The sequence below is a fragment of the Typopeltis vanoorti genome, chromosome 2, assembly GCF_054136105.1.
Source record: "Typopeltis vanoorti isolate ZY-2024b chromosome 2, IOZ_Tvanoo_1.0, whole genome shotgun sequence".
Lineage (NCBI taxonomy): Eukaryota > Metazoa > Arthropoda > Arachnida > Uropygi > Thelyphonidae > Typopeltis > Typopeltis vanoorti.
The window spans coordinates 31,683,484-31,710,714 of NC_143550.1; the positions used below are offsets into that span (position 1 = coordinate 31,683,484).

At 36.6% G+C, this 27,231-nt stretch overlaps 1 protein-coding gene across 1 annotated transcript in view; it reads right to left on the bottom strand.

Annotated features, from left to right (window-relative positions):
• The window catches only part of LOC150108907 (muscle calcium channel subunit alpha-1-like), a 1,617,925-nt gene that overhangs the window by 525,252 nt on the left and 1,065,442 nt on the right, over positions 1–27,231 (bottom strand). The window contains exon 29 of the mRNA XM_090414483.1: positions 20,630–20,831. Coding sequence (XP_090270609.1) covers positions 20,630–20,831 — 202 coding nt within the window. The remainder of the gene's footprint in view (positions 1–20,629; positions 20,832–27,231) is intronic.

The following is a 27,231-nucleotide window of genomic DNA, read 5'->3' on the forward strand; positions in this document are numbered from 1 at the left end:
AAAGGTTAAAAAATACAAGTCCCAGTACTCAGCCCTGTTGGACCCTACTTGTAACCTTCTGCCTCCTTGCTAACCCCCCCCCCATACACAACTCTCTGATACCTATCAGATAGCCAATCCAGAATGCAGTTCACTAACCTGACATCTAAACTCATGTGCTGCAACTTAAACATAAGCTTATCATGTGATACCTGTTAAATACCTTTGTAAAATCCAAAAAAAAAAAAAAACCAGAATATGCCTTTCCCTCATCAGCCACTCTTGTCACTTTATTATAAAAGGCAATCATATTACGAAAGCAAGAGCACTGCTTAACAAATCCATGTTGGCTCTCACAGATAACATTGCCCTCATATGCCCAATGCAGTATATGGTCTCTTACTAATTTCTCCAAGATCTTAGAACAAATGTACTAATTCATCTTTGACTTACTTGTATTTTCTTGTATGCTCCTTGTATTTTCTATAAGTTTAATCCATTCTAATTGTTTTTATATTTGATAAAAAAGTCCTTATCATTGTCAAAAAACTTTGTGTACTGCTGTAACCTTTTCTGTAATTTTATTTATATGTAGATACTGCATTGCTAAGCTTAATTTTTGTGCATGCATATTGTTTACTAGTTTGTCTTTGACTATTTATGTACTGATGTAACCTTTTCTGTAATTTTATGTATATGTAGATATTGCATTGCTTGGCTTGGTTTTTGTACATGTATATTGTTTACTGGTTTGTCTATTTATGTAATGCTGTAACTTTTGACCTTGTGTATTGCTGTAATTTATTTATATGTAGGTACTGTATTGCTTAACTTAATTTTTGTACATAAATTAGTAAATATGTATCTTTGATTATTTATGTATTTGCTGTAACTTTTGACCTTGTGTGCTGCTGTAACCTTTGCAATGCACAGTATAACTTTGCTTTTCTTGTAGCAATAAATCATAAACCAACCAACCAACTTGACAAGGATTCCACACATCCTAAACTGAATTCAAACCCAAATCTTTCCAACCAAAATGCTCATCTTTGCCAACTGAACACAAGCGGTTTCCTTGAGCTAGGTAACATCTTTAAAAAAACTCTATATTCCTCTAGATACAACATTTCATTCAATTAGAACCTTGTGGAATATAAAATATCTTGTTCCTGCAGATAGGTCTATATAACTTTACAGTGGAAAAAGTTTTTGCCACTCTTGTCACTTTATTATAAAGTGACAATTTCTTTATGGAGACCTTTGAAGAGAAAGCCTTAAACTCCGCCCCACAAAAACCCACTATTTGGCTTCGTTACGTGGATGATGTGTTCGTTATTTGGCCACATGGCTCAGACTCACTCCACTCCTTCCTAACACACTTAAACAACCAACACCCCAGAGTCCAGTTCACCTTAGAAAAAGAGGAAAACAACACCCTCCCCTTCCTAGACACTTTAATCACCCGCCAGCTTGATGGATCTTTGGTTTTCTCTGTTTACAGAAAACCCACCCATACTGGCAGATACATTCACCAGCAATCCCCCCCCCCCTCACAACAATATGGGGTTATAAAAACACTATATAACAGGGCAAAATTAATCTGCTCAGATGACAAGGCCCTGACTATGGAACTAAACCACATCCTCAACACTTTCTTAGCCAATGGCTATAACCCCAAAAAAATCAAAAAAATACTAAAACCTGTAAACCACAACCCCCCTCCCCGCCTCCACAATAAAGACTACACCAAGTCTATCACTATCCCCTACATCCAGGGCACCTTCTCCAATGTCTCCACATCACATTGAAAACCAGGTGACCAGATCTCAGCACAATACTCTAAGTGTGCTCTGACCAGTGCCTTATACAGTGGAACAATCACTTCCTTATCTTTACATATTCGAGTACTTCTTATCATAGCAGCCCTACAATGTGCAGCCTTTACAACACTAGCAATATGCCCTCTAAACTTCAGTCTACTATCAACCATCACTCCCAAATCTCTAATCTCATTCACTTCCTGCAGTATGGCACCAATGATATAGTACACAGCCTTACATTTCTGCACTCTATATAACAAAATATATGGTTGATTGCTTCTATACATGAGAGGATTCCAGGTATGATCTAGAATGCATCATAAGCAAATTAGTATGGGTACAGATTGAGTGATTATTATGGGGGAATTCAATTATTGAGATAGAGATTGGAAGGGAGAGATCACATGACAGGAAGGAAATTGAATGTATACATCTACAGAGATATAATTACTTGAGGCAGCATGTCATGGAGGGGACTTGGGGAGCAAGACTATTAGACCTGTTCATAGAATCAGAAGAGCTATCTGTAAAGGAGGTGGCCACGTTGCCTCTGATTGGGGAAGTGACCATGTGGTCTTGACTTGGGAGACTGTAAAAAAGAGGAACCATGTAATATTGAAGGAGGAATACATATCAATATTTGAGGTAGAAAAAAAGCCGTCAAAAACTTGAAATGGTGAAAGGCAGCTGGAGTAAATGATATTCGACCAGAAATGCTTAAGTATGGAAGTATAAAAGTTTTGCAGTGGCTAAACTGCATAATTCAGAGGACCTGGTCAGAAGGTCAAATTCCCAATGACTGGAGGAGAGCTCTCATAATACCCATTTATAAAAAAAAAAAAGGAAAAATACTGAATTACAGAGGAATTTCTCTACTAAGTGTTCCAGGTAAGATTTATGCAAGCAAACATGAAAAAAAGTTGAGAAAGATTGTGGAAGAGGAACTTGGAGAAAAGCTGAGTTCAGGCAAAGTGAAGGTTGTCAAAATCAGATTTTGTACATTAAGACAAATAGTGAGAAATCGTGAGAATTTGACAAGGATCTGCACTCAAGTTTTGTAGATCTGGAAAAGTGACAAGGTACCCAGAGAAAAGCTTTTCAAAACAAAACAGTTATATGGGGTGAATGGAACATTATAAAGAGCAATGCACAGTCTATATTTACAATGCCAGTCAGCAGTTAGAATCGAAGAAAATACAGGAAGATGGTTTGATGTAAAATCAGGGGGTAAACAAAGATGCACATTATCTCCACTCTTATTCATCATCTATATGGATCACATTATGAAAGAAAGTGGCATTAGGCCGAATATTAGAATTGGAGATGTCAAACTTAGCTCTTTACTTTATGCAGATGATGTTGTACTCCTAAACATATCTAGTGAAAGTCTCCAGGATTAACTAAATTGAATAATAGCTGTAACAAATTTGGCATGAAAATCAGCAATAAAAATACCAAAACTATGAAAATAGGCAGGAGCATAGAAAACTTCAGATGCATTCTGAATGGAGATCCTATAGAACTAGTAAAATATTTCAGCTATTTAGGCACCATTTTTAATGAAGACGGAACGTTAAATCTGGAAATAGACAACACAATAATAAATTAATAATGGTGGATAGGCAGCTGAATAAATTTATATGGAATAAGAAAGAGATTAGCCAAAATACCCAACTAGCAGTATACAAGGCAGTGTTCAAACCAGTTTTAAGTTATGGATTTGAGAGTAGGATAAATTTAGTTTAATCCTTTATCCAAGTGTGAGCAAACAAAGTTTGCACCTGAAAGTATCTTCAGGACTGGGGTAAGGTGGTACAACACCTAGGAGTGATGTTAGCTTGCTCCACCTTTGCAACGAGTTGCCCGGTGTTGTACCACCTTACCCCAGTCCTGAAGATACTTTCAGGCACAAACTTTGTTTGCTCACACTTGGATAAAGGATTAAACTAAATTTATTATAGTCTAACCAAGTGAAAAATAAACTTTCAAGATCTGAGAGTAGGGTTAGAAACAAAGCACCTGATGAAACAGTAGAGATCACAGATATGAGAGTTCTGAGAAAAATTAGGGGAGTGAACTGATGCCATCAATGACAGAATCATATTAAAAATGAACATATTAGAAAGGAACCTGACATTATTAACAATGAAGAATGTGTCAACAGAGCTAATCTAAGGTGTGTTAATTTATAGTATAACCAAGTGGACTTGGTTATATCATAAATTAAAGATGCCAAGAAATTATATGGGATGCTTAATGGTCAAAGCTGTATAACTGAGAGGAGACCTCCAAATAGACTTTAAAGGAATGCAAAGAACAGACCAGGGATTCTGACCTAATGTCCAATCCTCACCTTCTTGTGGTGCACCCTGTTAGATATCTACCTGGATATTGAACGAACGAGGATGGCGTGGCAATTTGGGATTCAGCCTACCAAATTGTATTCTTATTGGCTTAAACTAAAATAAAAAATGATAGCACATGACAGAATTTTATGCCAGCTGGGGCATTGCCCAGTTAAACAAGGCCCCTGTTGTTTTTTGTCAGGAAACCAGGACAAACAACAAAAAAAAGTCAGCTCTGGAACAAATCCTGAAGCCCACCCCAACTCAACATCACCAGAGTTCAAGATCGGTACTATCAACATAAGAAGCCTGAATGGCAAAGAAATGGAGCAAGCTGAGGAATTACATAAGTACCAGATCGACATAACAGGGGTGACTGAATCAAAAAAAAACAAAAACTGGTGAGATCTTTCTGAGCAATAAATACAAAATGTGATATTCAGGCAATGACAATCAAGGAAAAGAAGGAGTAGCCATAGTATTCAACACTAAATATGAGGCTAATCTTCTTGAATGGCAAGCAGTCTCAAGTAGAGTGATGTGGACAAATATCAGAATGGGGAACTGGACAATGAGACTTATTTGTGCCTATGGTCCCACAGAAGGTTCTACTAATGTAGAAGTGGAGGAATTTTTTGATGCTTTAGAGAAAGCAACTAACACAATGAAAAGGAAAATTTGGTCCTAGTTGGGGATCTAAACAGCAGAGTAGGAAATGATTGTCAGACATACAAAAATATTTTGCAAAAATTTGGAGAAAAGAGCAAAGCTAATAATAATGGCAAATATTTGTTGGATTTCTGCTCAGGACATGGACTGGTTATTATTAACACCATGTTCCAACATAAAAATGTGCACAAATTCACATGGAGAGAAGAGGCAAGAAATAAGAAAAGTCTCATTGACTATGTTATTGTTGATAGTGATGTTTTCTCCCTGGTGCAGGAACCAGAGGGTACAGAGGATTTGAAATTGGAAGTGATCACTATTTAGTCTTCAGAAGGAAAAAATTGGATTTCATTTTCAAAAGAAGAACTTGTAAGAAAGTTTTAAAGTGAATAAAAGTTGGGTAGCTCTCGGATGCGAACTGTAGATTAAAATACACAAAGATTATTGAAGAAAAAAGGAAAGAATTTGAGAACAGGAACCAAACCTTGGAGATTCAGTGGCAAACCTTGAAGAAAACCTTAAATTGATTCAGTCAGAGAGGTATGTGGTGAGGTTGTCTGCAAGGATAGAAAAATCAGGACCCCATGGTGGACACAGGAAGTTAAAGAGGCAGTGAAGGAAAAGAAGAAAGCATATCAAAAGTTCCTGGCAAATAAGTCAGCTAGTGCTCTTAGAAAATACAGAGACAAATGTAAGAAAGCTAAACACTGTGTAAAACTAGCTAAACAAGAGTCATGGGAAGACTTTGGTAAGAACATAGAAAATAAATATCAAGAAGGTGGCAAGATATTCTGGAGGTTGTTGAAGAAGCTCAGAAATGGAGGAAAGAGTGTTGTAAAATGAATTACAGATGATAGAGGTGACATGAAAACTGGAGAAAAAAAAAAAGATATCCTTGAAGTATGGAGTAACTACTTCAAAAAGCGGTTGAGAATCCTCCCAGATGAGTCTTTGACTCCATGAGGTCTTGGGGTAATAATAATAATAATTGCTAAATGAAACAAGCATTGATAGCACAGTGGTAAAAAACACTCAACAGGCATACAGTCAGGAATATATATGATTACTTGAAGTAGAAAAAGCCATCAAAGGCTTCAAATGTGGAAAGGCAGCAGAAGTAGATGATATTTGATGAAAAATGCTGAAGTATGGAAGTATAAAAGTCTTACAGTGGCTGCACTGCATAGTTCAAAAGGCCATATCAATCCACCTATATCTTGAAGGAAGATCAAGATATAGGTGGATTGATATGGTAAAAAGTCCCTTAGAAGATAGAAATATAAGATCTGATAATGTTGGAGTCTTCACAAGTAACAGACTGATTTGGAGGAAAATTGTAGATAGGAAGTTAGCAATGATGTAAATTTTTCATGTAGTACTATCATATCCTGTACACCCCTTGAGGGTACATGGCAGGTATTTGATGATGATGATGATGATGAAGAAATTATATTCTTGGTTTCATCCTTTATCCAAGTGTAAGCAAACAAAGGTTGCAAATGAAGTCACTTCATGACCTGGCTACTTGTATATAGAGGATAATGACTTCACATCACTCGCCTTAGTATCCCACAATGGAAAGCACATATCCTTATGGACACGTGCTTTGCATTGTGCATAGTATAATATTATATATATTACATTTATATTACATTTATATACATTATAATATATATCATAATATATTATTATTATTTGTTACCTCCAGGGAGTCCAAAGACTCATCGAGGGAGGGCATCTACTCTACAGTTGTTTCCACCACTCACAATCCACCAACTGACCACAACTGCACCAAAGGCATCTACCGCCGACCACCACTAGTATTTCCACAGACAATCACAAACATCCATGCCCACGGCATGATTTGAACCCGCAGCCTCTTGACTGGAGACGGACAAGCTAACCACTCGGCCAGCCTGGCTGGCCGAGTGGTTATATAATATAATAAATATATATATATATATATTATATATATCCCAGGATTTCAAGGGGATAAATTAACTGTGGAAAGGTTACAAAGGTGGATAACAAAGATGGTTAAACACAGGACTGTACGGTGTTAGTTATGAGGATCAACTGAGGGAGTGTGGACTGCAGAGTTTGATGGATAGAGGAAGGAGAGGTGATATGATTGAGACTTTTAAACAGTTGAAAGGTGGTTACAGGGTTGACACTGGGGAGTTCTTTTGTTTGGATGAACAGCAGGAAGGAATGATGACAAGGGGCTATATCTGGAAGTTGCGAAAGAAAACTGTGAGCAATAGGGTGAGGAGTGGTTCCTTTACATGGAGGGTGGTTGAACCATAGAATGCATTGCCTGATAGAGTGGTGAGAGTGAGAACAGTCAATTGGTTTAAGGAGTGGTATGACAGATTTTCTGTATCCCAGGAGGGACCTCCCCCCCCCCCCCCGATGAGTCTTTTGACTCCATGGAGGCCTGAATAATAATAATAATAATAATATATATTATAATATTATAATATATATATAAAGATAAAGAGCCAACAGGTTTCATTTCGGTGATATAAACATTATTTAAATTAAGGAGATATTAGATCCCACATTGTTTTAAAACCGAATAAGAAACTCAAGGATTGGAATCAGAGAGTTTCATGCCGAATATAGTATAAAAAACTATAAAAGTATCCTTTAAACTATAAAAGTTTTTTATACTATATTCGGCATGAAACTCTTGGATTCCAATCCTTGAGTTTCTTATTCGGTTTTAAAACAATGTGGGATCTAATATCCCCTTAATTTAAATAATGTTTATATCGCTGAAATGAAGCCTCATATAGCAGAGTATATAAGTTCTTTTCGCTATACCCTTTGGTATTAATTTGGTCTAGCTACTCACTGATGAAGCCTCAAAAAAGGCTTAAACCAGTCTGGGTAGTGACCTCCCACCATAATGTAATAACAGCATACATTTCCTAGGAAATGTGTTTTTACATTATGGAAAATACCAAGAATAGCGATCAGAACTTTACCCACCTTTGCAACGAGTTGCCCGTTTATACTACGTTCTAGGACTACTTACATTAGCTCACGCTGGTATTCACCGATACTTTTATAGTTTTTTATACTATATTCGGCATGAAATTCTCTGATTCCAATCTTTGAGTTTCTTATTCGGTTTTAAAACAATGTGGGATCTAATATCCCCTTAATTTAAATTATAATATATATTTATATTATAGTATTATAAAAAGGGTCACTACCCATGCCAGTTTCGACCTTTATTGAGGTCTCATCAGTGGGAGCCAAACCCAGAATTATGGCCACTTAAATAGAATGGATGTTTTAGCAAAACAGGTGTTTGATGCCAAGAGGGCAAGAAAGAGACCCAGAGGAAGACGAAGGTCTAGATGGATTAATTCAGTCAGAAGTGCCTTACAAGCTCGAAATGTGAGATAGGACAATATTGGAGTTCTCACAAGTAATAGAATGATTTGGAGGAAAATTGTCGATAGGAGATTAATAATAATATAAACTTAATGATGTAGTGCTGTCATAGTAACCTGAACATCCCTTGGGGGTACATATCAGAAAATTGATGAGAATGATGAGTTCACACCCTTGGAGGAATTGATACCATTATAGACCACTGAGTTGTCATCAGTGGTCTTTGACACCTGGTCAAATCATGTCTTGGTTGTGGCTCATCTCATAATGTTTTTCAACTAAGGCAATGGATGCTAAGGGTACTAATGTGAGGTCAACAGTCTCTATATACAACTAGGCTAGATGTGAAGCTAATTCACATGCAAACTTTGTTGGCTTACACCTGTATACTGAAATAAAGAAGATTGCAATTTGACTTCGATTTTTCATTTTGTAGCCAAGAAAAGAAACTTTCTACATGTATATTTGATCCAGAGTATTATAATACTATGATTATACATCTTTCACTACTTGTATACATGAAATAAAAGACTTCTGCATCAATTCAACCTTGGTATCTTCTTTAGTCTAGCTCACATTGATGAAACCTCTAAATTTCATCGAGGTGTTTTCTTTTGTCCTTTATTTTGATACTGTTTGATATAATTAAACACAGAGTTTAGTTTCTTTCTGAGAAAACAGTACTGATTCCTCCAAGGGAACTCTAGGAATGAATCAAAATTCCATGATATACAGAGGTTAGACAACTGATTAATGTTTAAAAAGAGATGGTAAATGCTAAATATTTCCCTTCACCATGTGGCAGAGGGAAACATTTCAGTGTAGTTAAGGTTGTGGAAACCAGAGATAAACTATTACAAGATTTTACATTCTGATGTAGCACAATAATTCCTATAATGGTAGGAAGCCAGGATAGAACAATAAGAACTGACAGATTTCCAATGGAATATACAGAAATCAGCTAAGAAATTTTTATCCAAACATTCTCAAAATGGTGATAATCAGAAACATAGAAAACAGTATCTCAAATGAAGATCCTATCTGGTTTTCTGGTGAGGTAACTTTCACAAGTTCTCTCAGTGTGAATACCATCCATGTGAAAAGAAAATAGCCAGCTTCCAAAACAATAACCATCTAATTGAAGTAATAATGTGCATCTGCACAAAGCTGAAAACAAATTTACAAGAATCAGTATACACAGTTGCTGTTTCACAAATTAAAGATCTCATCAGATTCACCCAAAATCTATAAGTAGAGAGTTACTAGTTAGAAGTGACTAATTATATCATCTCCCTTCTGCATTAGCTTATTAATGTTTTCTACACACCAGTAAAGCAAGAAATCATATGGAAACTCATGCTTTGCCATAAGATTAGGTCGTTGTATAAAGAAACATACTTCTGCAACTATAAAGATATAAAAAATCTTAACAGATAAATACCTGTGCTTGACTCACTGGAGATACAATAGTCTAGCAGAGCTGGAGATAGATTTCTTATTTCTTTCGCCCAACCCCAACTCCTTGCATCAGTCCATAATATACAAAAAGATGCAGAAGGGAAAATCTTCACAATATACTGAAAATATTGTGAATATGTAATAAATTTGACAAATGTGTATGCTCCATCCAATGGAACAGTTAGCGAAAAAGAGTTTATTTGCCAAAAATAGTTGGAATACATGAAACATGGTTGGATGGGAATATGGTAATATTTTCACAGGAATAGAAATGGAAGGATGTGATGTTTTTGTTTGATGAGGATAGAAAGGGTAGAATTGGGGGGGGGGTGCTAATAATAGCTGTCCACACAAGGTCGAGATACAATGAGAAAAAAGTGGCACTGGTTTTGAAGCAGTATGATGTGAGGAGACTGCTATAGGCCAATGAGTGTGAAGAGTAGAGACAAAAAAATGTCTCTACTCTCCACTATTAACAATAAGCAACTTGGCTTAGTGAGGATGCAAGGGGATGATTTAAATTATGGATAATTTTTAAATTATGGCAATATTAATTGGAGTGAAGAGGAATAAGGAGAATAAATTTCTTGAATTCTTCAAGGGCAGCAATCTTAGGCAGTAAGTAACAGAGTACCCATGATTGTTAAGTCTTAAATTTGGTTATATCATCAGAGGATGCGATTGTGAATAGAATGACTAATATTTCCCCATTTAGGGATAATAAACATGAAATGATCACCTGGATTGTAGCTGATCATATGAGAACTTCAGTGAAAGGGTATACATGCAGAACTACAAGAATGGTAATTATGAAAAGCTTAGGAGAGAATTGGGAACTGTAGCATGGAAACAGGAGTTCAGTGGAAAGGGATAGATGCTGCTTGGCATTGATCAGGATCTACTTAAGAGCAGCAATGTCAGAGTGTACTCCAAAGGTAAAAATGCTAAATAAGGTAGGAGTAAAATGGGTGAATTAAGCAATTAAGTGTGAAATCTGGAAGAAGAAAGTTGTAGAGGTAACACAAGATGAATGTTGGTAATAATAAGTTGTAAGAAAAGTATAAAATTCTGGCCAGGAAGGTGACTCCGTTTTGTAAAGAGAGCAAACATGCAGTATGAGAAGAAATTATCCAATCAAGTTTAGAAAAATCCTAGAAGCTCTTTCGATGTGTGGCAAGTAGAAGAAGAAGGATAACTACAGGAGAAGGATGATAGTTAATGACATTGGCCATTTCCCTAAGCTAACTCAGTTGTCACTCAATTTTAATAAAATATAAGTAAATTACTAAAGCAGGATCTGTCTTATACAAAACCATGCTACACACTACTGAGTATCATGTTTCCATTCACCTATTTCTGATTTATACCTTAAACAAACTTTTCCAATACTTTAACCACTACTCCTGAGATACTAGATGGTTTATAATTTGATCATTCTTCTGAATGAGTACTATCAATCTGTTGATTCAACATGCATTATTAACAGTACCTGAACAGCCAGAAAGAAAGTTATTTATTATTATTATATAAATAATTAAAATCTGGAAGGATGGATCTATCTCCACAGGAACAAAGGTGAGGATTCTGGATGTAGCTGTTTTCCCACCCAACAGCGACTTATGGATGTGATGACACTTGGAACCTAAAGAAGTTTGATAGGAAAAATATGTTGAGGATATCATATATAAATAGGCAGACAAAAGGATGGGTGCAAGAAAGGATCAGAAGAAATTTAACTCCTTACAGATACTGAGAGAAGAAAGTTGAAATACTTTGGACACATTGAAAGGATTGAAGAAAGACTTCTCAAAACAGTAACAGAAGGTAAAGTTCCTGGAAAAAGAGAAAGGATAGACTATGAATGAGATGGATGTATGGTGTGTCTGGAGTGAGTGCTCTATAGAAAGGTGAAGCCTCCAGAAAAGCATACATCAGGACCTCCTGGCAAGGACTGGTCTGGTACATCACTGAACAACTGAGTGACCATATGTCATCTGATAATGTCTAATGAATAGATGGATTATTATATCAAGACCTCAATGGAGTCAAAGTCTCATCATGGAAGGTCCTCTTGTCATATACACAGCTTGTCATACTGTGTCCTAAATACATTCAAATTCTCTACACACATCACACTCTCAGGCAATGCATTCCAACCATTCACAACTCTCCATGCAAAAAAACCTGCTTCTCACTCTCTTGATCATACTCTCCTCATACAGATTCCAGGGATGACCTCTTGTTCTCCCATCATTTTATGAAAAAAATTTTCAACGTTAATCCTATAAAACACCCCTTACCGAATTATGTCTATATTATATCACCCCTCTTCCTCCTATTCACTAGACTGCATATTGCATTTACTCACCCTTTCTTCATGCTCAACATTCCAGAGACCAGAGAGTACCTTAGTCTTAGTCAATCACCTATGGACACTTTCCAATATCTCTTCATCCTTATGAAAAGCAGGCTATCAAATCTGTGCACAGTAGTTCACATGTGGTCTAATCACAGCATTATACAATGGAACCAGAAAACTCCTGGCTTCTGCAAGTCATTGTCTTCTGAATCACTGGCAGATTCATTGTGTTGCCCTCACAATTTTGGTAAAGTGTCCTCTAAATTTTAGTATATTATCCAGCATCAACCCAAGATATCTTACTTCCTACACTTCTAACAAGTCACTAGTGGAGTGCCTCAGGGGTCTATTTTAGGGCCATTACTGTTTAACTTGTATATTAATGATATTGGTAAAGATTTGGCTGGAGATATTCAGTTGTTTGCGGATGATGGAAAGTTGGGATGAATCATGAAGAGTAGAGAAGATGTTGGCTTTACAAGAAGACTTGAATAAACTGAGTGATTGGGCACAGAAATGGGAATGTGAGTTGAATGATGCAAAATGTAAGGTTTTAAAATTTGGAAAACAAAGATGGGATGCAGAATTTATGCTTGGTGAATATATATATTGTTGGAGGTAAAGGAAATAAGAGATCTGGGGGTGATAGTGGATAAGGATCTGAAATTTAGGGGACACATAGCCAAAATTGTGAAGACAACACAAAGGCTTCTGGGAATGATGCAGAAGACACTGACGTGTAGAAGTAAGGAGATATTTGTTCATTGTATAAGGCTTTGATTAGGCCACACATGGATTACTGTGCCCAAATTTGGTCACCTGGTTTTCAGAAGGACGAAGAGATGTTGGAAAGGGTCCAAAGGCGACCGACTAAGGTAGTTTCTAACCTCTGGAATGTCGAGTATGAGGAAAGATTGAGAAGATGTAATTTGCAGAGTCTGGTGGACAGGAGGAAGAGGTGGGGATATCATAGAGACCTACAAGTTAGTAAGGGGGTTGTTATAAGATCAATGGTGGAGAAGTTCTCGGGGTAGAACCAGAGGTCATCCCTGGAAACTGTATAAAGAGGGTGTGAGTAGGGAAGTGAGAAGCAAGTTTTTTTCGTGCAGATTTGTGAATGATTGGAATGCCTTGTTTGTGAGTGTGTTGTTGTTGTCTGCAAGGAGTTTGAGTGTGTTTAAGACATGGTATGATGAGCTGTGTGTGTGTGTGTGATAAGAGGACCTCCCAAATGAGTCTTTGACTCCATGAGGTCTTGGGGTAATAATAATAATATTCCCACCAAGATAAAATTCTACATTCCATCTTTTTTTTTCAAATTTTGAAACCTTACATTTGGCAACAATGAACTGATATCCAGATTCCAGTGCCCCATTCACATTCAGTCTGTTCAAACCTGTCAACTGATGTGATAATCTATCAAAATCCTTTAGAAAATCGACTACTGTGTCTCCTCCCTCATCCAATGTAGATGATTACTTACACTTGGGCTCGCCGATAGTTTTTTCGGCATGAAACTCTATGGATTTCGATCCGAGTTTCGTACCCGGCTATAAAATAAAACGGGATTTACCATCTCCCTTTAACTTAGCTTATGTCGCCAGTAAAATAGCCTTTTGGCTTATTATCGTAGTAATAACAATATAGGAGTACACCAGTTCAGCAATTCTATAGTAGAGGTATATGTAAGTTCGGTTCACTTAAAACCTTGATATTCCAGGTCTACCTACTCAGTGATGAGACCTCAAAAAAGGTTGAAACCGGTCTGGGTAGTGACCTCTTCTCATAATGTAAAACAGCATATATACATCTCTTAGGAGCTGTGTTTTACATTATGAGAGAATATTAAGGTTAGTGACAGATCTTACTCCACCTTTGCTTGGAGTTGCCCTGGTGTTGTACTACCCAAGTGATTACTTACACTTGGGCTCGCCGATAGTTTTTTCAGCATGAAACTCTATGGATTTCAATCTGAGTTTCGTACCCAGCTATAAAATAAAATGGGATTTACCATCTCCCTTTAACTTAATGTCTCACTTATTTCAACATTTTGGGGTGAACAAACTCAATCAATGCATCCATTTAATTTTCCTTGTTTCTGATACTTCTAGCATCATATACAAACATAACAGCTCATTCCTAGATCTATAACAATTTTCACTGATACCACTTATTAGATGTGACTTTTCCACACCTTCATCGATCAATTTTGTTTTTCTTTATCCATCCCAAACTCTTCTTTCCCTTCATCCCTGGCCATCCTATTCCCTTTTTATATGCACACATTCACTTCCTCTTTGAGCATCAACCTTTTTCAAGCTGTGTTACCCTGTCCACCCTGAGTCTCCCCATTCTGCACACTTGTGCTCTCATTCTCTACACTTATACTACCCACTCTTGTATATTCATAAGCACCACTTTAATCTCTTCTTCCTTACTCTCCCACATCGCTTCTTACTTGCTCAGATTCATTCTCAGCACTCATTGCTCTCCCTTCTGGCAACAATCTCTCCAACTGACTCATACCAAAACCATTCAAATGTAGTCCATCACTTTTATACAGTTCAATTTGATACAGTCCTTCAAACTCAATCCACACATTATCAAACTGACTCCTTTCTCTTCACACATTTCCACTAACATATGATTCATAATCCTTGCTCTCCCCTCATCTCATCACTGTCAGTCAATACCTGAGCAACACATTGTCAACCTCTCCTATCACACAACAACCTCCTTATATCCAATCTTATATTCTCCTTTTTCCCAGCCATGCCATTTTTTCCTACTAACCACTACCGACTCTTCTGTTCGCTTGCTCCTTATATTGAATGTCTCGATCACTCTATTCATTTTACACCCTGGGAAACAAACCTTGTTTGTTCTTTATTTTAGTTTTTTGTTTGTTTGTTCATTAATTCTGTACATTCTGTTCACCAGGTGAAGTATACAGTTAAATAAAATGATGCTTATTCTCCTTATGGTTCATCTTGGATGGCACTTCTTATATTGTTATTAAGTTGGCTGGAGTGAAGTGATAGGGAGCAGTGATGGTGGACCATGATGGATGGTAGCTGACTTAATTTTTAAACTTTAAAGTCAGTGTTTATTTAGGTTGGAGCAGCTGATAAGTGATTCACACACATCTTTAAACCTTATGTTATACTAGAACTTAGCATAACACAACAATTTCATTCCTTGTCAATTCATCCTACTGTCAGTATCGATAGTATGATTCAACAGACCTGAGTTTTCCTGGTAACAGATATGTGATGAGTCTTTTGTGTTATTTTTTTTAAAGGATTAAACTAAATTTATAATTTTTTTTACTAAGATGTTTTTTTCCTATTTTGCTGAGATAGGGGGGAATGCATAGTAACAGAAGCAACATATTTTTTATGTTCCTATCTGGATTAATAGGATGACAAGTTGTACAGAAGAACTGAAGAAGTGTTCCAAAGTTTTAAGGGGATTTAAAAGACACTTAGTGGGTGTATTTTAATACCACTCTCCCTTTTTTGGATTTCTTTGTTGTAAGTCTGTCAAATTATGGTCACTCTGACTAAGTTGCTATGCAGGATTTTGTTACAGATATTTCATTATTGATGAAGTTCTATTTGATGACTTGGAGATCATTTTTAAGAGCTTTCTCCCTGGTACAGATTTGGTGTAATAAATTTTCCACAAGACTCAAGGTACAGCTATGGGTGCTGTTGTGACCCTTTTAGGAAGTTTTATACTTCACAGTAGTCAGCTGAGTTAATAGGAAACAACCTTGTCTTCTGATTATAATGAGGAGGGTTACTCCCACTTTCTGTAGATTTTAGAAAACACTGTGTTTGCTAATATTAACAGTATTTGATAACATTAATTTTAACAGTTTACTATTGTTATTATTAACATCTAACCTCTGAGAATCAAACGACCTATCTTGGGGAGTCCACACTCTCTCATGCAAAATGGTAATCATACCGTGCCTTGAACCCATTCATGGCTTCCACAATCACCTCACTCTCAGGCAATGCATCACTCACCAATTACTCTCCATGAAAAGAACCTGCTACTCACTCCCCTGCTCATATCCTCCTTATATAGCTTCCAGAAATGGGTTGTTCTGCTACCCATGTCTCCCTCTACAACATGAAAAATCTCCTCCACATTAATTTGGTAACAATCTTTCAATAACTTATATGTCTTAATCATACCCTCTCTCTCTCTCTCTCTTTCTTCTATTAATAAAGCTCTACAACTTACATTCCCTCCATCTCTTCGCTCATCTGATATTCCATACACCTGAGACTGACTTAATAAACATTCTCTTCATGAGGATGTATTTGATCCTCTCCAATACGTTGCATCCCCCCCTCCCCCCGCTGAAAACCAGGCAAACGAAATCTGCACACTGTAGTCTATATGTGGCCTGATCAAAGCCTTATACAAGAAAATAATAAATTCTTTTCTTCTGCATGTTAATATCAGGAGTGTATATTCTGGGTGTGCTAGGTGTGCAGTACATACCCATGGAATAGCAATATCACTGATATTATATTTTTGCATTTATTCCTGTGTTAAAGACTCCCCTAATTGTTGCCTAGCTTTGAGTGATTCCTAAAATTCCTTAAACACATTATACTAATGCTTCATGAAGAGGATACTTTTCAACAGAAACATTGCATCACATTCACATTAATAGCCTAGATGTGTAGTCAGAAATACGGACACTTTTGAGCCCTTTGAACAGATGTACAGATAGCACCTTCTGGAATGCAAATTCTTAATGTACCAGTGATTTTAAAACACCCAGAAGGCGAGGCAGACAATAACACCCAGAAATAAGAGGCTGTGATTGGTTATTGTGTTAACCAATCCAATTGAATGTTGTCACATGTCACGAATTACTGTTTTTGTTTTCTGAGTTCATCTGTTTTGCTTGCGTGAAGTGTGAAGTGTTTAGGACAACAATATAGACAAGTTTTTAATATATAATTTTCTATAAATAATTTATAACTTTTTTGTCTTTATTTACAATGGGGAAACAGTGTTGACGATCTACTGAATGTCCATTTTCTGCCAGAGCTTTCATAGAATACATGATTATAGTCAAAGGAGGTTGGAACTTGTGTATTAAAAAGTAAGTAAAACGAGTTATTTCAACCATTCTTTGGTTTAATCTGAAAAAATAATAATTTCTCAAGTGATTACTTTTTCCAATTTCTGTATATAATATATGACTGTATTTAAAATTCATATCAAAATTCAAATTATCCATGTCTCACTCTAGTATTTGCCAATGATAATCTAATCTCACCATGAAACATAAACCCTTTGTGCTTATCACATAAATAGCACAAATGAAGAATAGTTATTGTTCCTTTGACCTTTATGCTTTCCAACACTCAATTAAAATTATATTAATTGATAACTTAAAGTATTCAAATTTATCCTATAATTAATTGCACTGGAACAATTAAGGTGAGCACTGATGCACTATGCACTCTTAAAGCTTTTATACATCAATAAAAATGCAATCATAAGTTCAAAATTGATATGAATTTTGTAGCACAGGTTGCATAAGCCACAAGACAGCACACCCAACCTAAATGGACACATGACCCCATTGGTTAATATACTTCTCATTATTGCCATAATTTGTTGTGATGTTCTAGTTAGCAATGTGATCTCTATACTTCAAGTCTATGTCCACTATCACTCCCAGAATTCTCATTTCTTTGACCTCCTTCAAAATTTCCCCATTAATTTTATACTCTGCATCCCAACCTTACTGACCAAATTTCAAGACTTGCACCTTGCAGCATTAAACTGATAGCTCCACTTACTTGCCAATTCACAAAGTGTATTGAAATCTTCCCACAAGGCCACAATATCTGCTCCAATTCTCACAGTTCTTCCTAACTTTGCATCATCAGCAAATAGATGTCCAACTCCTCATGATTTTTCTTAGCCTGACTGGCTAATTTATTCTCTAAAAATTAAATATGCCAAGAAATTATATTCCTGGTTTAATCCTTTATCCAAGTGTAAGCAAACAAAGTTTGTGCATGAAGTATTTTCAGGACAGGACAACTCATATATGGAAGCTAATGACTTCACATCACTTGCCTTAGTATTCCATAATGTAAAGCACATATCCTTATAGACATGTATAATGTCTGGGAAGGGTCACTACAAGATTAGTTTCAACCTTTGTTGAGATCTCATCAGTAGGAGCTAGACCCAGAGATGATACCAAAGTTGAAGTAATGCAGAAGTCATATTTTCATATATGAGTAGCCAAAAGGTATCATACCTTATTATTAAAATTCTCTGGATTAGAGATGGATTCTCTGGAATCTCTAATCCAGAGGATTTTAATTATTCCATTATACCCTGATCTCTTCATTCCAATTAATATTGCTGTAACTTAAATCATCCATAATGATCACCCTTTGCTTGCTCACCAAACCAATTTACCTATATATATTCTTTGTTTCTGCTCTCCACATTCCACAGCCTATACCAACACTCAATCAAATATCTCATTCTATGAATTTCTACTCCAAACTTCACTGCCACTTTCCCCGTTGTATCTCAATCTTGCATCTTGTGTGAACATAATTTCCCTGCTATCATCAGCAGTGCGTCCCCTTCCTTCTTGTCCTTCCTATAATTATGAAAATCATCATATCATTTCATTTATATTACAAACAAGATATCATTCTCCTCCATGCATATTTCACTTATTCCCACTATTTTTGGGTATATAAACTCAATCATTGGCGCACCCAGGAAGGGGGGGGGGCAAGGGGCCCTGGCACCCCCAAAAGAAAAAGAAAAAAACACTAGAAAAATCTCCAAAAATATTTTCCTAATTAAAATTTATTATTATTTTTTAAATTTATGTTGTCTTCTATTTCTATGCTACTTATGAATTAGCGATCACATAAGGTGGGAATACCCTATAGCACTGGGGAATCCTGGCCGCTATGAACGCAAAGCAAATGAAGTAGTCTTCGGGTGCTACTTCGTTTGCCTGAGCCGGGCCAGAGGAGATCACGGGTATCATGTATTGGCAATCACTGCAGATGCTCAGTCATAGCTCGTATGCAATGCATAGTGTGTATTCTCAAATCATCTACTCAACTCGCCTCCCCGTCCCAAGATTAAATCTTGAGTGCTCCCCCCCTCCAAGATTAAATCTTGAGTGCTCCCCCCCTCCAAGATTAAATCTTGAGTGCACCACTGAACTCAATCAATGCAACAATCTCATGTGCTTTATTTCTGACACTAATGGCATTCATAAATAACCATAACAATTCATTTCTTGTAAATTAAAGATGTCAAGAAATTATGTTCTTGGTTTAATCCTTCAACCTTGGTATCCCTTCTAGATCTGGCTCCTGCTGATGAGATAATCAACAAAGGTCAAAACTGGTCTGTGAAGTCATTCACATCACACATGTGAATGACTTCAATGACACAGCCAGTCATGACGCTACTTCACTCACAAACGTTCTTTGCTTACACTTCAATATAGGATTAAACTAAGCATTTAATTTCTTGGCATCTTCAATTTCTAGTATAATCAAGTGAAAAAACTTGCAACAACAATTCATTTCTTGGTCTATAGTCAGTCTCCTTCCAATGCTGCCCCCTCATTTCTGACTTCTTTACACTTTCTGCTATCTCCTCCAACTTATCCTTTGTTCCACATACGCAGCCCCCCCTTCCTCTGCACGATTGTTAATGTTATCATAAAGTCATAATATTACAATAAAGCTGGTAACTGTACAAAAATAGCAAGCAAAAAAGCAACTTCTATTTGATGCGCTTAAAAAACCATTATATAATTTAGTCACATACTTAAATTAGACAAAACTTTAAATTAGCTTACTTCTATTTGTTACAGAATTAATCTTCTAATAATTTCTATAAGATAAAGTATACATTGTGTTACATATGCATTCATATATGTTGAACTTCTGTTCATGAGGAAAGTCAGTTCATGTGGGTGAGTACAACTTTCCTCAAAATTATTTAGGAATTTTTTTATTATTATTATTTTTTTTTTATTTGTTTATTTTGTCTCTTTTGAGGTATCAGAGTAAAGGCTTTTGGGACTATGGTATTCTTTTTAAGCACTTATCTTTTCTGTGAGCTTTTTCCTGAATACTTGCAAGTAGATAGCATAATCAGATTCATTGATGGAATACTACCTAACAGAAGACATTTTGAACTGAAAATCTGAAAAAGCTTCCGTTGTTACAGTCCTTCTCACATTGCTTTTTCTTTTCCATATAGAGGGCTCTTATATAAACTGATACTTACACATATCACCATTAGTCATGATTCTCTAAATAAAATTATAAAGTTTTTGCTAATTGCATCACAGGAGTGCTTACAATGCATTAACAGATAATGCATTTTTTATTTTTCATGTATTTTGTTTTATGCTAACATGGTGTTGTTAGTTAATGCTGTTAAAAAATTAACACAAGTGATAACTAATACATCAATCTTGTTACATATACAATAAAAATTATTTATAAACTAAATAAAATTTCATCATTAAATATAATTTCTATGAAAAGGTATACCTGGTTTTTATCCAATTCACAATTTTTAAATTCTTGTTCGCCTTCATTCTGAAATGTGACAATGACAAAACCTACAAATATATTCACCATGAAAAATGCAATGATGATGATATACACAATGAAAAAAACTGCTACTATGGGATGTTTATTATGAACAGGACCTTTGTTTTCATCACTGGAATCAATGGCCACATACAACAGCCTGAAAAGAAAAATAAAATAAAATAAATAAAATAAAATAAATAAAATAAATAAATAAATAAATAAAAAGACATTGAACGCATTTCATATAAGTAAGCAGGTTATATAAAATACTTAAATAAAAAGTAATTAATTATTACAGAAGTGAAATGCCTGATATGTTGTAATAAATATAGAAGTGAAATGCCTGATATATAGTAATTCATCCTTGTAAAAAGTGATATGAAACTAGTATTAAAAAACTAAAGAAGACTGAAAACACGATCAGTAAAACCTTCAGATGATGATGATGATAGCAGGGGAATTATGTCCACATAAGGTAGACATGAAAGAGGGAAATAATGGCAATGGTTATGAGACATTGTGATGTAAAGTGGAAGCTGACAGGAAGACATAATTAGTGGAATATTGCTATAAGCCAGGGAATGTGGAGGGTGGTGATGAAGAAATGTATAAACAACTTGGTTTAGTGAACAAAGGAAGTGAAATTATTATGGGTGACTTTAATTATGGCAGTATAGATTGAAATGAAAAAATAGCATTTAGGAATGTTGTGTTGGAAAATATGCTGACTCACTATTTGTAAGCCATCTTGTTTCCGACCGAACACACAGTAATGATTAGACCTAAGGATAAGGACATGTTTATGCCTCCAGAGAGAGGGCTAAGAGAGTATTGTACATATGTTCACTCAGAAATATATCAAACTGACACAGATTGTTAAAATTAAGTAAACTTAGGAAATCTGTATTTAGAATTGATAATGTCTGTGTAAAATAAGCAAAGGGAAATTGTGTCTCAGGACACAATTTCCCTTCGAAATTGTTATTATGAAATATGCATGAGAGATCTATGTATTAGAACCATGTCAAAACAGTTTGAAGTTGGGGGTGACCAATCAGCCATAGCTAAGAGTATGACGTAGTCATCGAGAGAGGGCGCTCGGATTTTGCAATATAAGGCCCGGCGCAAGATTCAAATCTCTCTCTTGTTTTCTGCCTGCATTCCCATCCAAGTCCTGGATAGCTACGGAAGCTTGCTGCCGGTGCCCAGCAACAATCTCCCGGTTGCTGTTGCACCGTGTCGAATAAAGTCACCAGAGGAATGAAGTCAGAATTCCAGTAAAGAGCCATTGGTAAGTTAAGCCAACGTAAAGTCAGCGAAGGGCAACCTTCAAAGATAGTGGAAGTAAGTCGCTGATGCCATGTAAACACAGAAGTAAAGTCAGCGAAGGGCAACCTTCGAAGATAGTGGAAGTAAGTCGCAGATGCAATGAAAACACGTGGTGAGAAAATATGAAAGTGAAGTCAGCGAAGGGCAACCTTCGAAGATAGTGGAAGTAAGTAGCTGATACCATTAAATACGTGGTGAGAAAATACGGAAGTGAAAACGTGGAGGGAAGTCACGGAAACTCCATGAAAAGAAAAGAAAAAGATGGTAATTTACAATTTTTTATACTCATTATAGATTGTAATCATAAAAGGAATAGGAGCCAAGGAATTAAGGAGCTCCACACATTGCCTCATCCATAGTGCCTAAAAGACTACTTGGACTGATTTGTCTGTGTCAAATAAACTGGTGCCACTCTAAGCTTGTGCTGAGAAAGGAACCTAACCTTCGAACTGTTTGTCAGGAAGATGCCATATGATATAATGTTAGATATTAGCCTGAAATTTTATTAAGGTGTGGGGCGGGGGATAGAGCTTGAGCACGTATTAGAATATTTTTCCATGTTAAAATGCAAGACGAGATACGTCTGACATACTTTGTATAAAGTCTGTATATAATTGTCCTTAGAGAGTGAGTACTGGGTAACCCTGTATGGAATAGTCGAGTCTGAACATACTAATATAACAGAGATATAGGACTGATTCATTTAAACATAAGAATTGAAAATTTGGATATCTTAACCTAAAGAGGGGGGGGGGGGGGGAGTTCAAACTCTCTAGCATTGAAATTATTATATAAAGTGTATCTATGCAAGTGTTTATAATAAATGTACTTCTTTATGTCAAGGTTCATGAGTCTGTTGTTTCTGAGATTGAATTACCACTTATAAAATTTTCGGACCTGTATGAATGAAGGGGGAAGCAATTTACGTAACAAAGAAAAGGGGGGAGCCACAACTGCATATCATGTGATCCCTTTGTTGCTTAGCATTATTTATTTGAGTATCAGAATTTAGTTGCCAGCTGGTGCAGTCGTTCTAAACAAATATAAATTTGTCAGCAATGGAATAACTGATATGCATGAGTGATGAATAATAGTTATAAAGAAAAATATAAGAATAAGAATAACAAAAAAGGGTAAAAAGCGATGAGGAAACAGGACGTAACAGAAAGAATATAAGTGCAAAGATAAATACGGGGGTAGTGATGATATAACAGGAATAAGGAAAATTAATTTCTCGAGTTTATGAGAGATAACTCTCTCTCAGGCAGCATGTAAAGGAGGGCACATGAGGACGAAGAGTTTTAGATCTGATCATCTCATCAGAGGATGTAACTGTTAGTGGAGCTTCACACTTTCCTCCACTTGGTGGGAATGATCACCTGCATTGTGGCTAGCCATATGCAGACTTCATATGGCTTCATATAGCCATATGCAGAGGAAAATTTGAGGATGACCTAATTGTGAGTGAGCAGGAGATATTTGAGGAAATAAATAACCTTCATGTCAATAAGGCAATAATAGAATTTGATAATATATCACCACATGTATATTACACCACTGTATATGCATTTTCCCTGTCCAGGATATTTTTCACCTTGTTATAGTATATTATTATTATTATTATTATTATTATTATTACGTGACACCTCCAGGGAGTCCAAAGATTTATCGAAGGAATGTTCCAGGAAACTGGCAGAAACATTGACATGACTGTTTAATAAGAGGAGCAGGTTTCAAGGGGGTGGAAAGACGGTAAAATTGTTCCATTGCATAAAGCTGGTGATAAGACTATAGCAACAAATTATAGGCCAATATGTATATCTGGAGTTGTGGTGAAGGTACCAGAGAGATTAGTGAGAAGTAAGATACAGAATTGGATTGAAAACATCAGTATTCTTAATGGTTATCAGCATAGTTTGGTTAATGGGAGATCATGTTTTACTAACTTACTTATGTATTATTATTATGCCAGCTTAGTTGGTGGAGTGGTTAGCGTATCCGCTCTCCAGCCAAACGCTGCGAGTTCGAATCCTGCCATGGGCATGGATGTTTGCGATTGTCTGTGAAAATACTAGTGGTGGTCATGGGCAATAGATGGCACTGATGTAGTTGTGGTTCATTCTAGTCAGTGGGTTGAGTGGTGGAGACAGAGTTGTAGAGTAGGTGCCCTCCTTCGATAAGTCTTTGGACTCCCTGGAGGTGTCACGTAATAATAATAATAATAATAATAATATATTATAACAAGGTGAAAAATATCCTGGACAGGGAAAATGCATATACAGTGGTGTAATTGGATTTTGCAAAAGCTTTTGATAGGCTCCCACATAACAAACTATTATATAAATTGAAACAGATGGGATAGGAATGGATATCAGACTTCTGAGTTGGATCAGTGACTGGTTGTGATAGGTATCAGAAAGTTGAATATAGGGGTACGGTATCCCATAAGAGGAAAGTCACTAGTGGTGTACCACAGGGGTTAGTTTTGGCACCTTTGTTGTTCAATTTGTATATTTATGACATTGGGATGGATTTAACTAGTGACATGCAGCTGTTTGCAGATTATTCAAAATTGTGGAGACCAATGCAGAGTCAAGCAGATGCTATTGCCTTGCAGGAGGACTTGAATAGATTGCATGAATAGGCAGGTAAGTGGAACTATCAATTCAATGTTGCAAAGTGTAATGTTTTGAAATTTTGTAAGCAATGATGGGATGCAAACTATACCCTTGATGGGAAAACTTTAAAGGAGGGAGAGGAAATGAGAGCTTTGGGAGTGACGGTGGATAAGAACCTAAAATTCAGGGGCTACATTGCATAAGTTGTGAAGACGTCACACTGGATAATGGCAATGCTATGTAGGATCCTGACATGCAGAAACAAAGAGGTTATAATGCCATTCTGCAAGGCCTTGATCCAGCCTTATATGGACAGTGCATAGATTTGGTTGCTGAGTTTTCATGGCAATGAAGATATGTTAGAAAGGGTCCAGAGAAGATTTACAAATATCATCGGTGGTCTTTGGAATGTGGAGTACAAGGGCAGATTGAGAGAATATAAATTGCAAAGCCTCTTGAATAGGAGGAGGAGGGGGGGGGGATAAGATTGAGACATATAAGCTAATCAGGAGTAGTTATCTGGTTGACATAGATGAGATTTTTCACAGAATGGGAGAGAGTGGCATAATCAAGACGCCATCGCTGGAAACTGTATAAAGAAAGTGTGAGCAGAGGAGTGAGGAGTTGGTTCTTTGCATGGAAAGTGGTTGGTGAGTGGAATGTAATACCGGAGTGTGTTGTGAATGTAGACACAATGAATCAGTTTAAGGCACAGTTGGATGATAGTGTGTACCTCCCATAATGCGTGACTGACTCCATGGAGGTCAGATAATAATAATAACAATAATAATAATAATAATGAAAAATAGCCAATGTCCAAACTCAGGACTTGGAAATGATTAGCTGTGTCCATTTTGTTGTTGCAGGATGGGATTTGATCAAATCTCAATTAAATCATATGTGATGTGCATGTAGATTTTCAACCAGTAGAATTGAATTATAAGAAGGAATACATTGGGTTTATTTGGCTGTATTAACAGAAATAAATAAGTCCGACTAGTTTAGCCACATATCCTTATAGCTTCTTTTGGGTTAGTATTAAGATAACAAAAAATTATAATAAAAGGCTAGCATGAACCATATTAACCATGAAGCATATTAGAGACATTAATAACAACAGAGAAGATGGCTTAGGCATAGCTTTTCATTTCTCCTACACAGATCATAATATTAAATGGGATAAAAGCTTCATGCCTTACATAGAGGACAACTTCCCTGCCTGCAACAAAAAAAATCTACTATTGTCAAGTGCTCACAATGCACACTCAATAGAACCAAGGAATGATCCTATGTGGTATTTGAAAATTATTATTATTATTATTATTATTATTATCCAGGCCTCCATGGAGTCAAATGAATCATCATGGGAAGTCCTTTCTAAGAAACACAAGCCCCTATCAAGACTCATCGAGGGAGGTCCTTCCTAGGAAACACAAAAGTCTATCATACCACTAGTTAAATGCATTGACCGTTCTCGCTCTCACCACTCCATCAGGCAATGCATTCCATGGTTCAACCACCCTCCATGCAAAGAAACCACTCCTCAGCCTCTTTCTCACAGTTTCCTTTCGTAACTTCCAGAGATGGCCCCTTGTCATGACACCTTCCCGCTGTTCAACCAAGCGAAAGAACTCCCCAGTGTCAACCCTGTAACCACCTCTCAACATTTTAAAAGTCTCAATCATATCACCCCTCCTTCTTTTATCCACCAAACTCTGCAGTCCGCACTCCCTCAGCCGATCCTCATAACTAACATTGTAGTCCCGACACCATCTTTGTTATCCACCTTTGTACCCTTTCCACAGTTAATGTATCCCCTTCAAATCCTGTGGACCAGATCTCAGAACAATAGTCTCAGTGTGGTCTGATAAGAGTCTTATACAACGGAATGATAACCATTTTATCTCTGCAGGTCAGTGTCCTTCTCATTATTGCAGCAATCCTCTGTACTACCTTCACCACCTTTGCAATATGTCCCCTAAATTTCAGGTTTCTATCAGTAATCAAACCCAGATCTCTTGTCTCCCCTACATCCTCCAGTATAACTCCTCCCATAGAGCATGCAGTATTCCATCGATGTGTCCCAAACCTCAAGACCTTACATTTTGCTGCATTAAACCGATACCCCCATTCATTTGCCAATCGATCTAGCTTATTCAAATCCTCTTGCAGGGCTACCACAACTGCACTATTACTAATAACCCTTCCCAGCTTTGCATTATCTGCAAACAACCGAATATGAGACTATAATGTTATCAGTGAGAGTCAGCATGAATTTGTGAAGGGGGGGGGGGCTCTTGGTTTAGCAATATGCTAGCCTTTTATGATAAAGTTACAAGAGCATTAGCAAAGGCATTTGATAGGGGTGCCACATGATAAGCTGATATTCAAGTTGCAGCACATGGGTCTGGATGTCAGATTGGTCAACTGGATTCAGGATTGACTGTCTGATAGGTATCAGAGAGTTGTGTATGGTGGTGCAATATCAAAGAGGCAGAAGGTTACAAGTGGGGTTCCACAGGGCTCAGTACTGGGACCTATATTGTTTAACCTTTATATCAATGATATTGTCTGCAATCCACGGACAATGTCATTGATATAAAGGTTAAA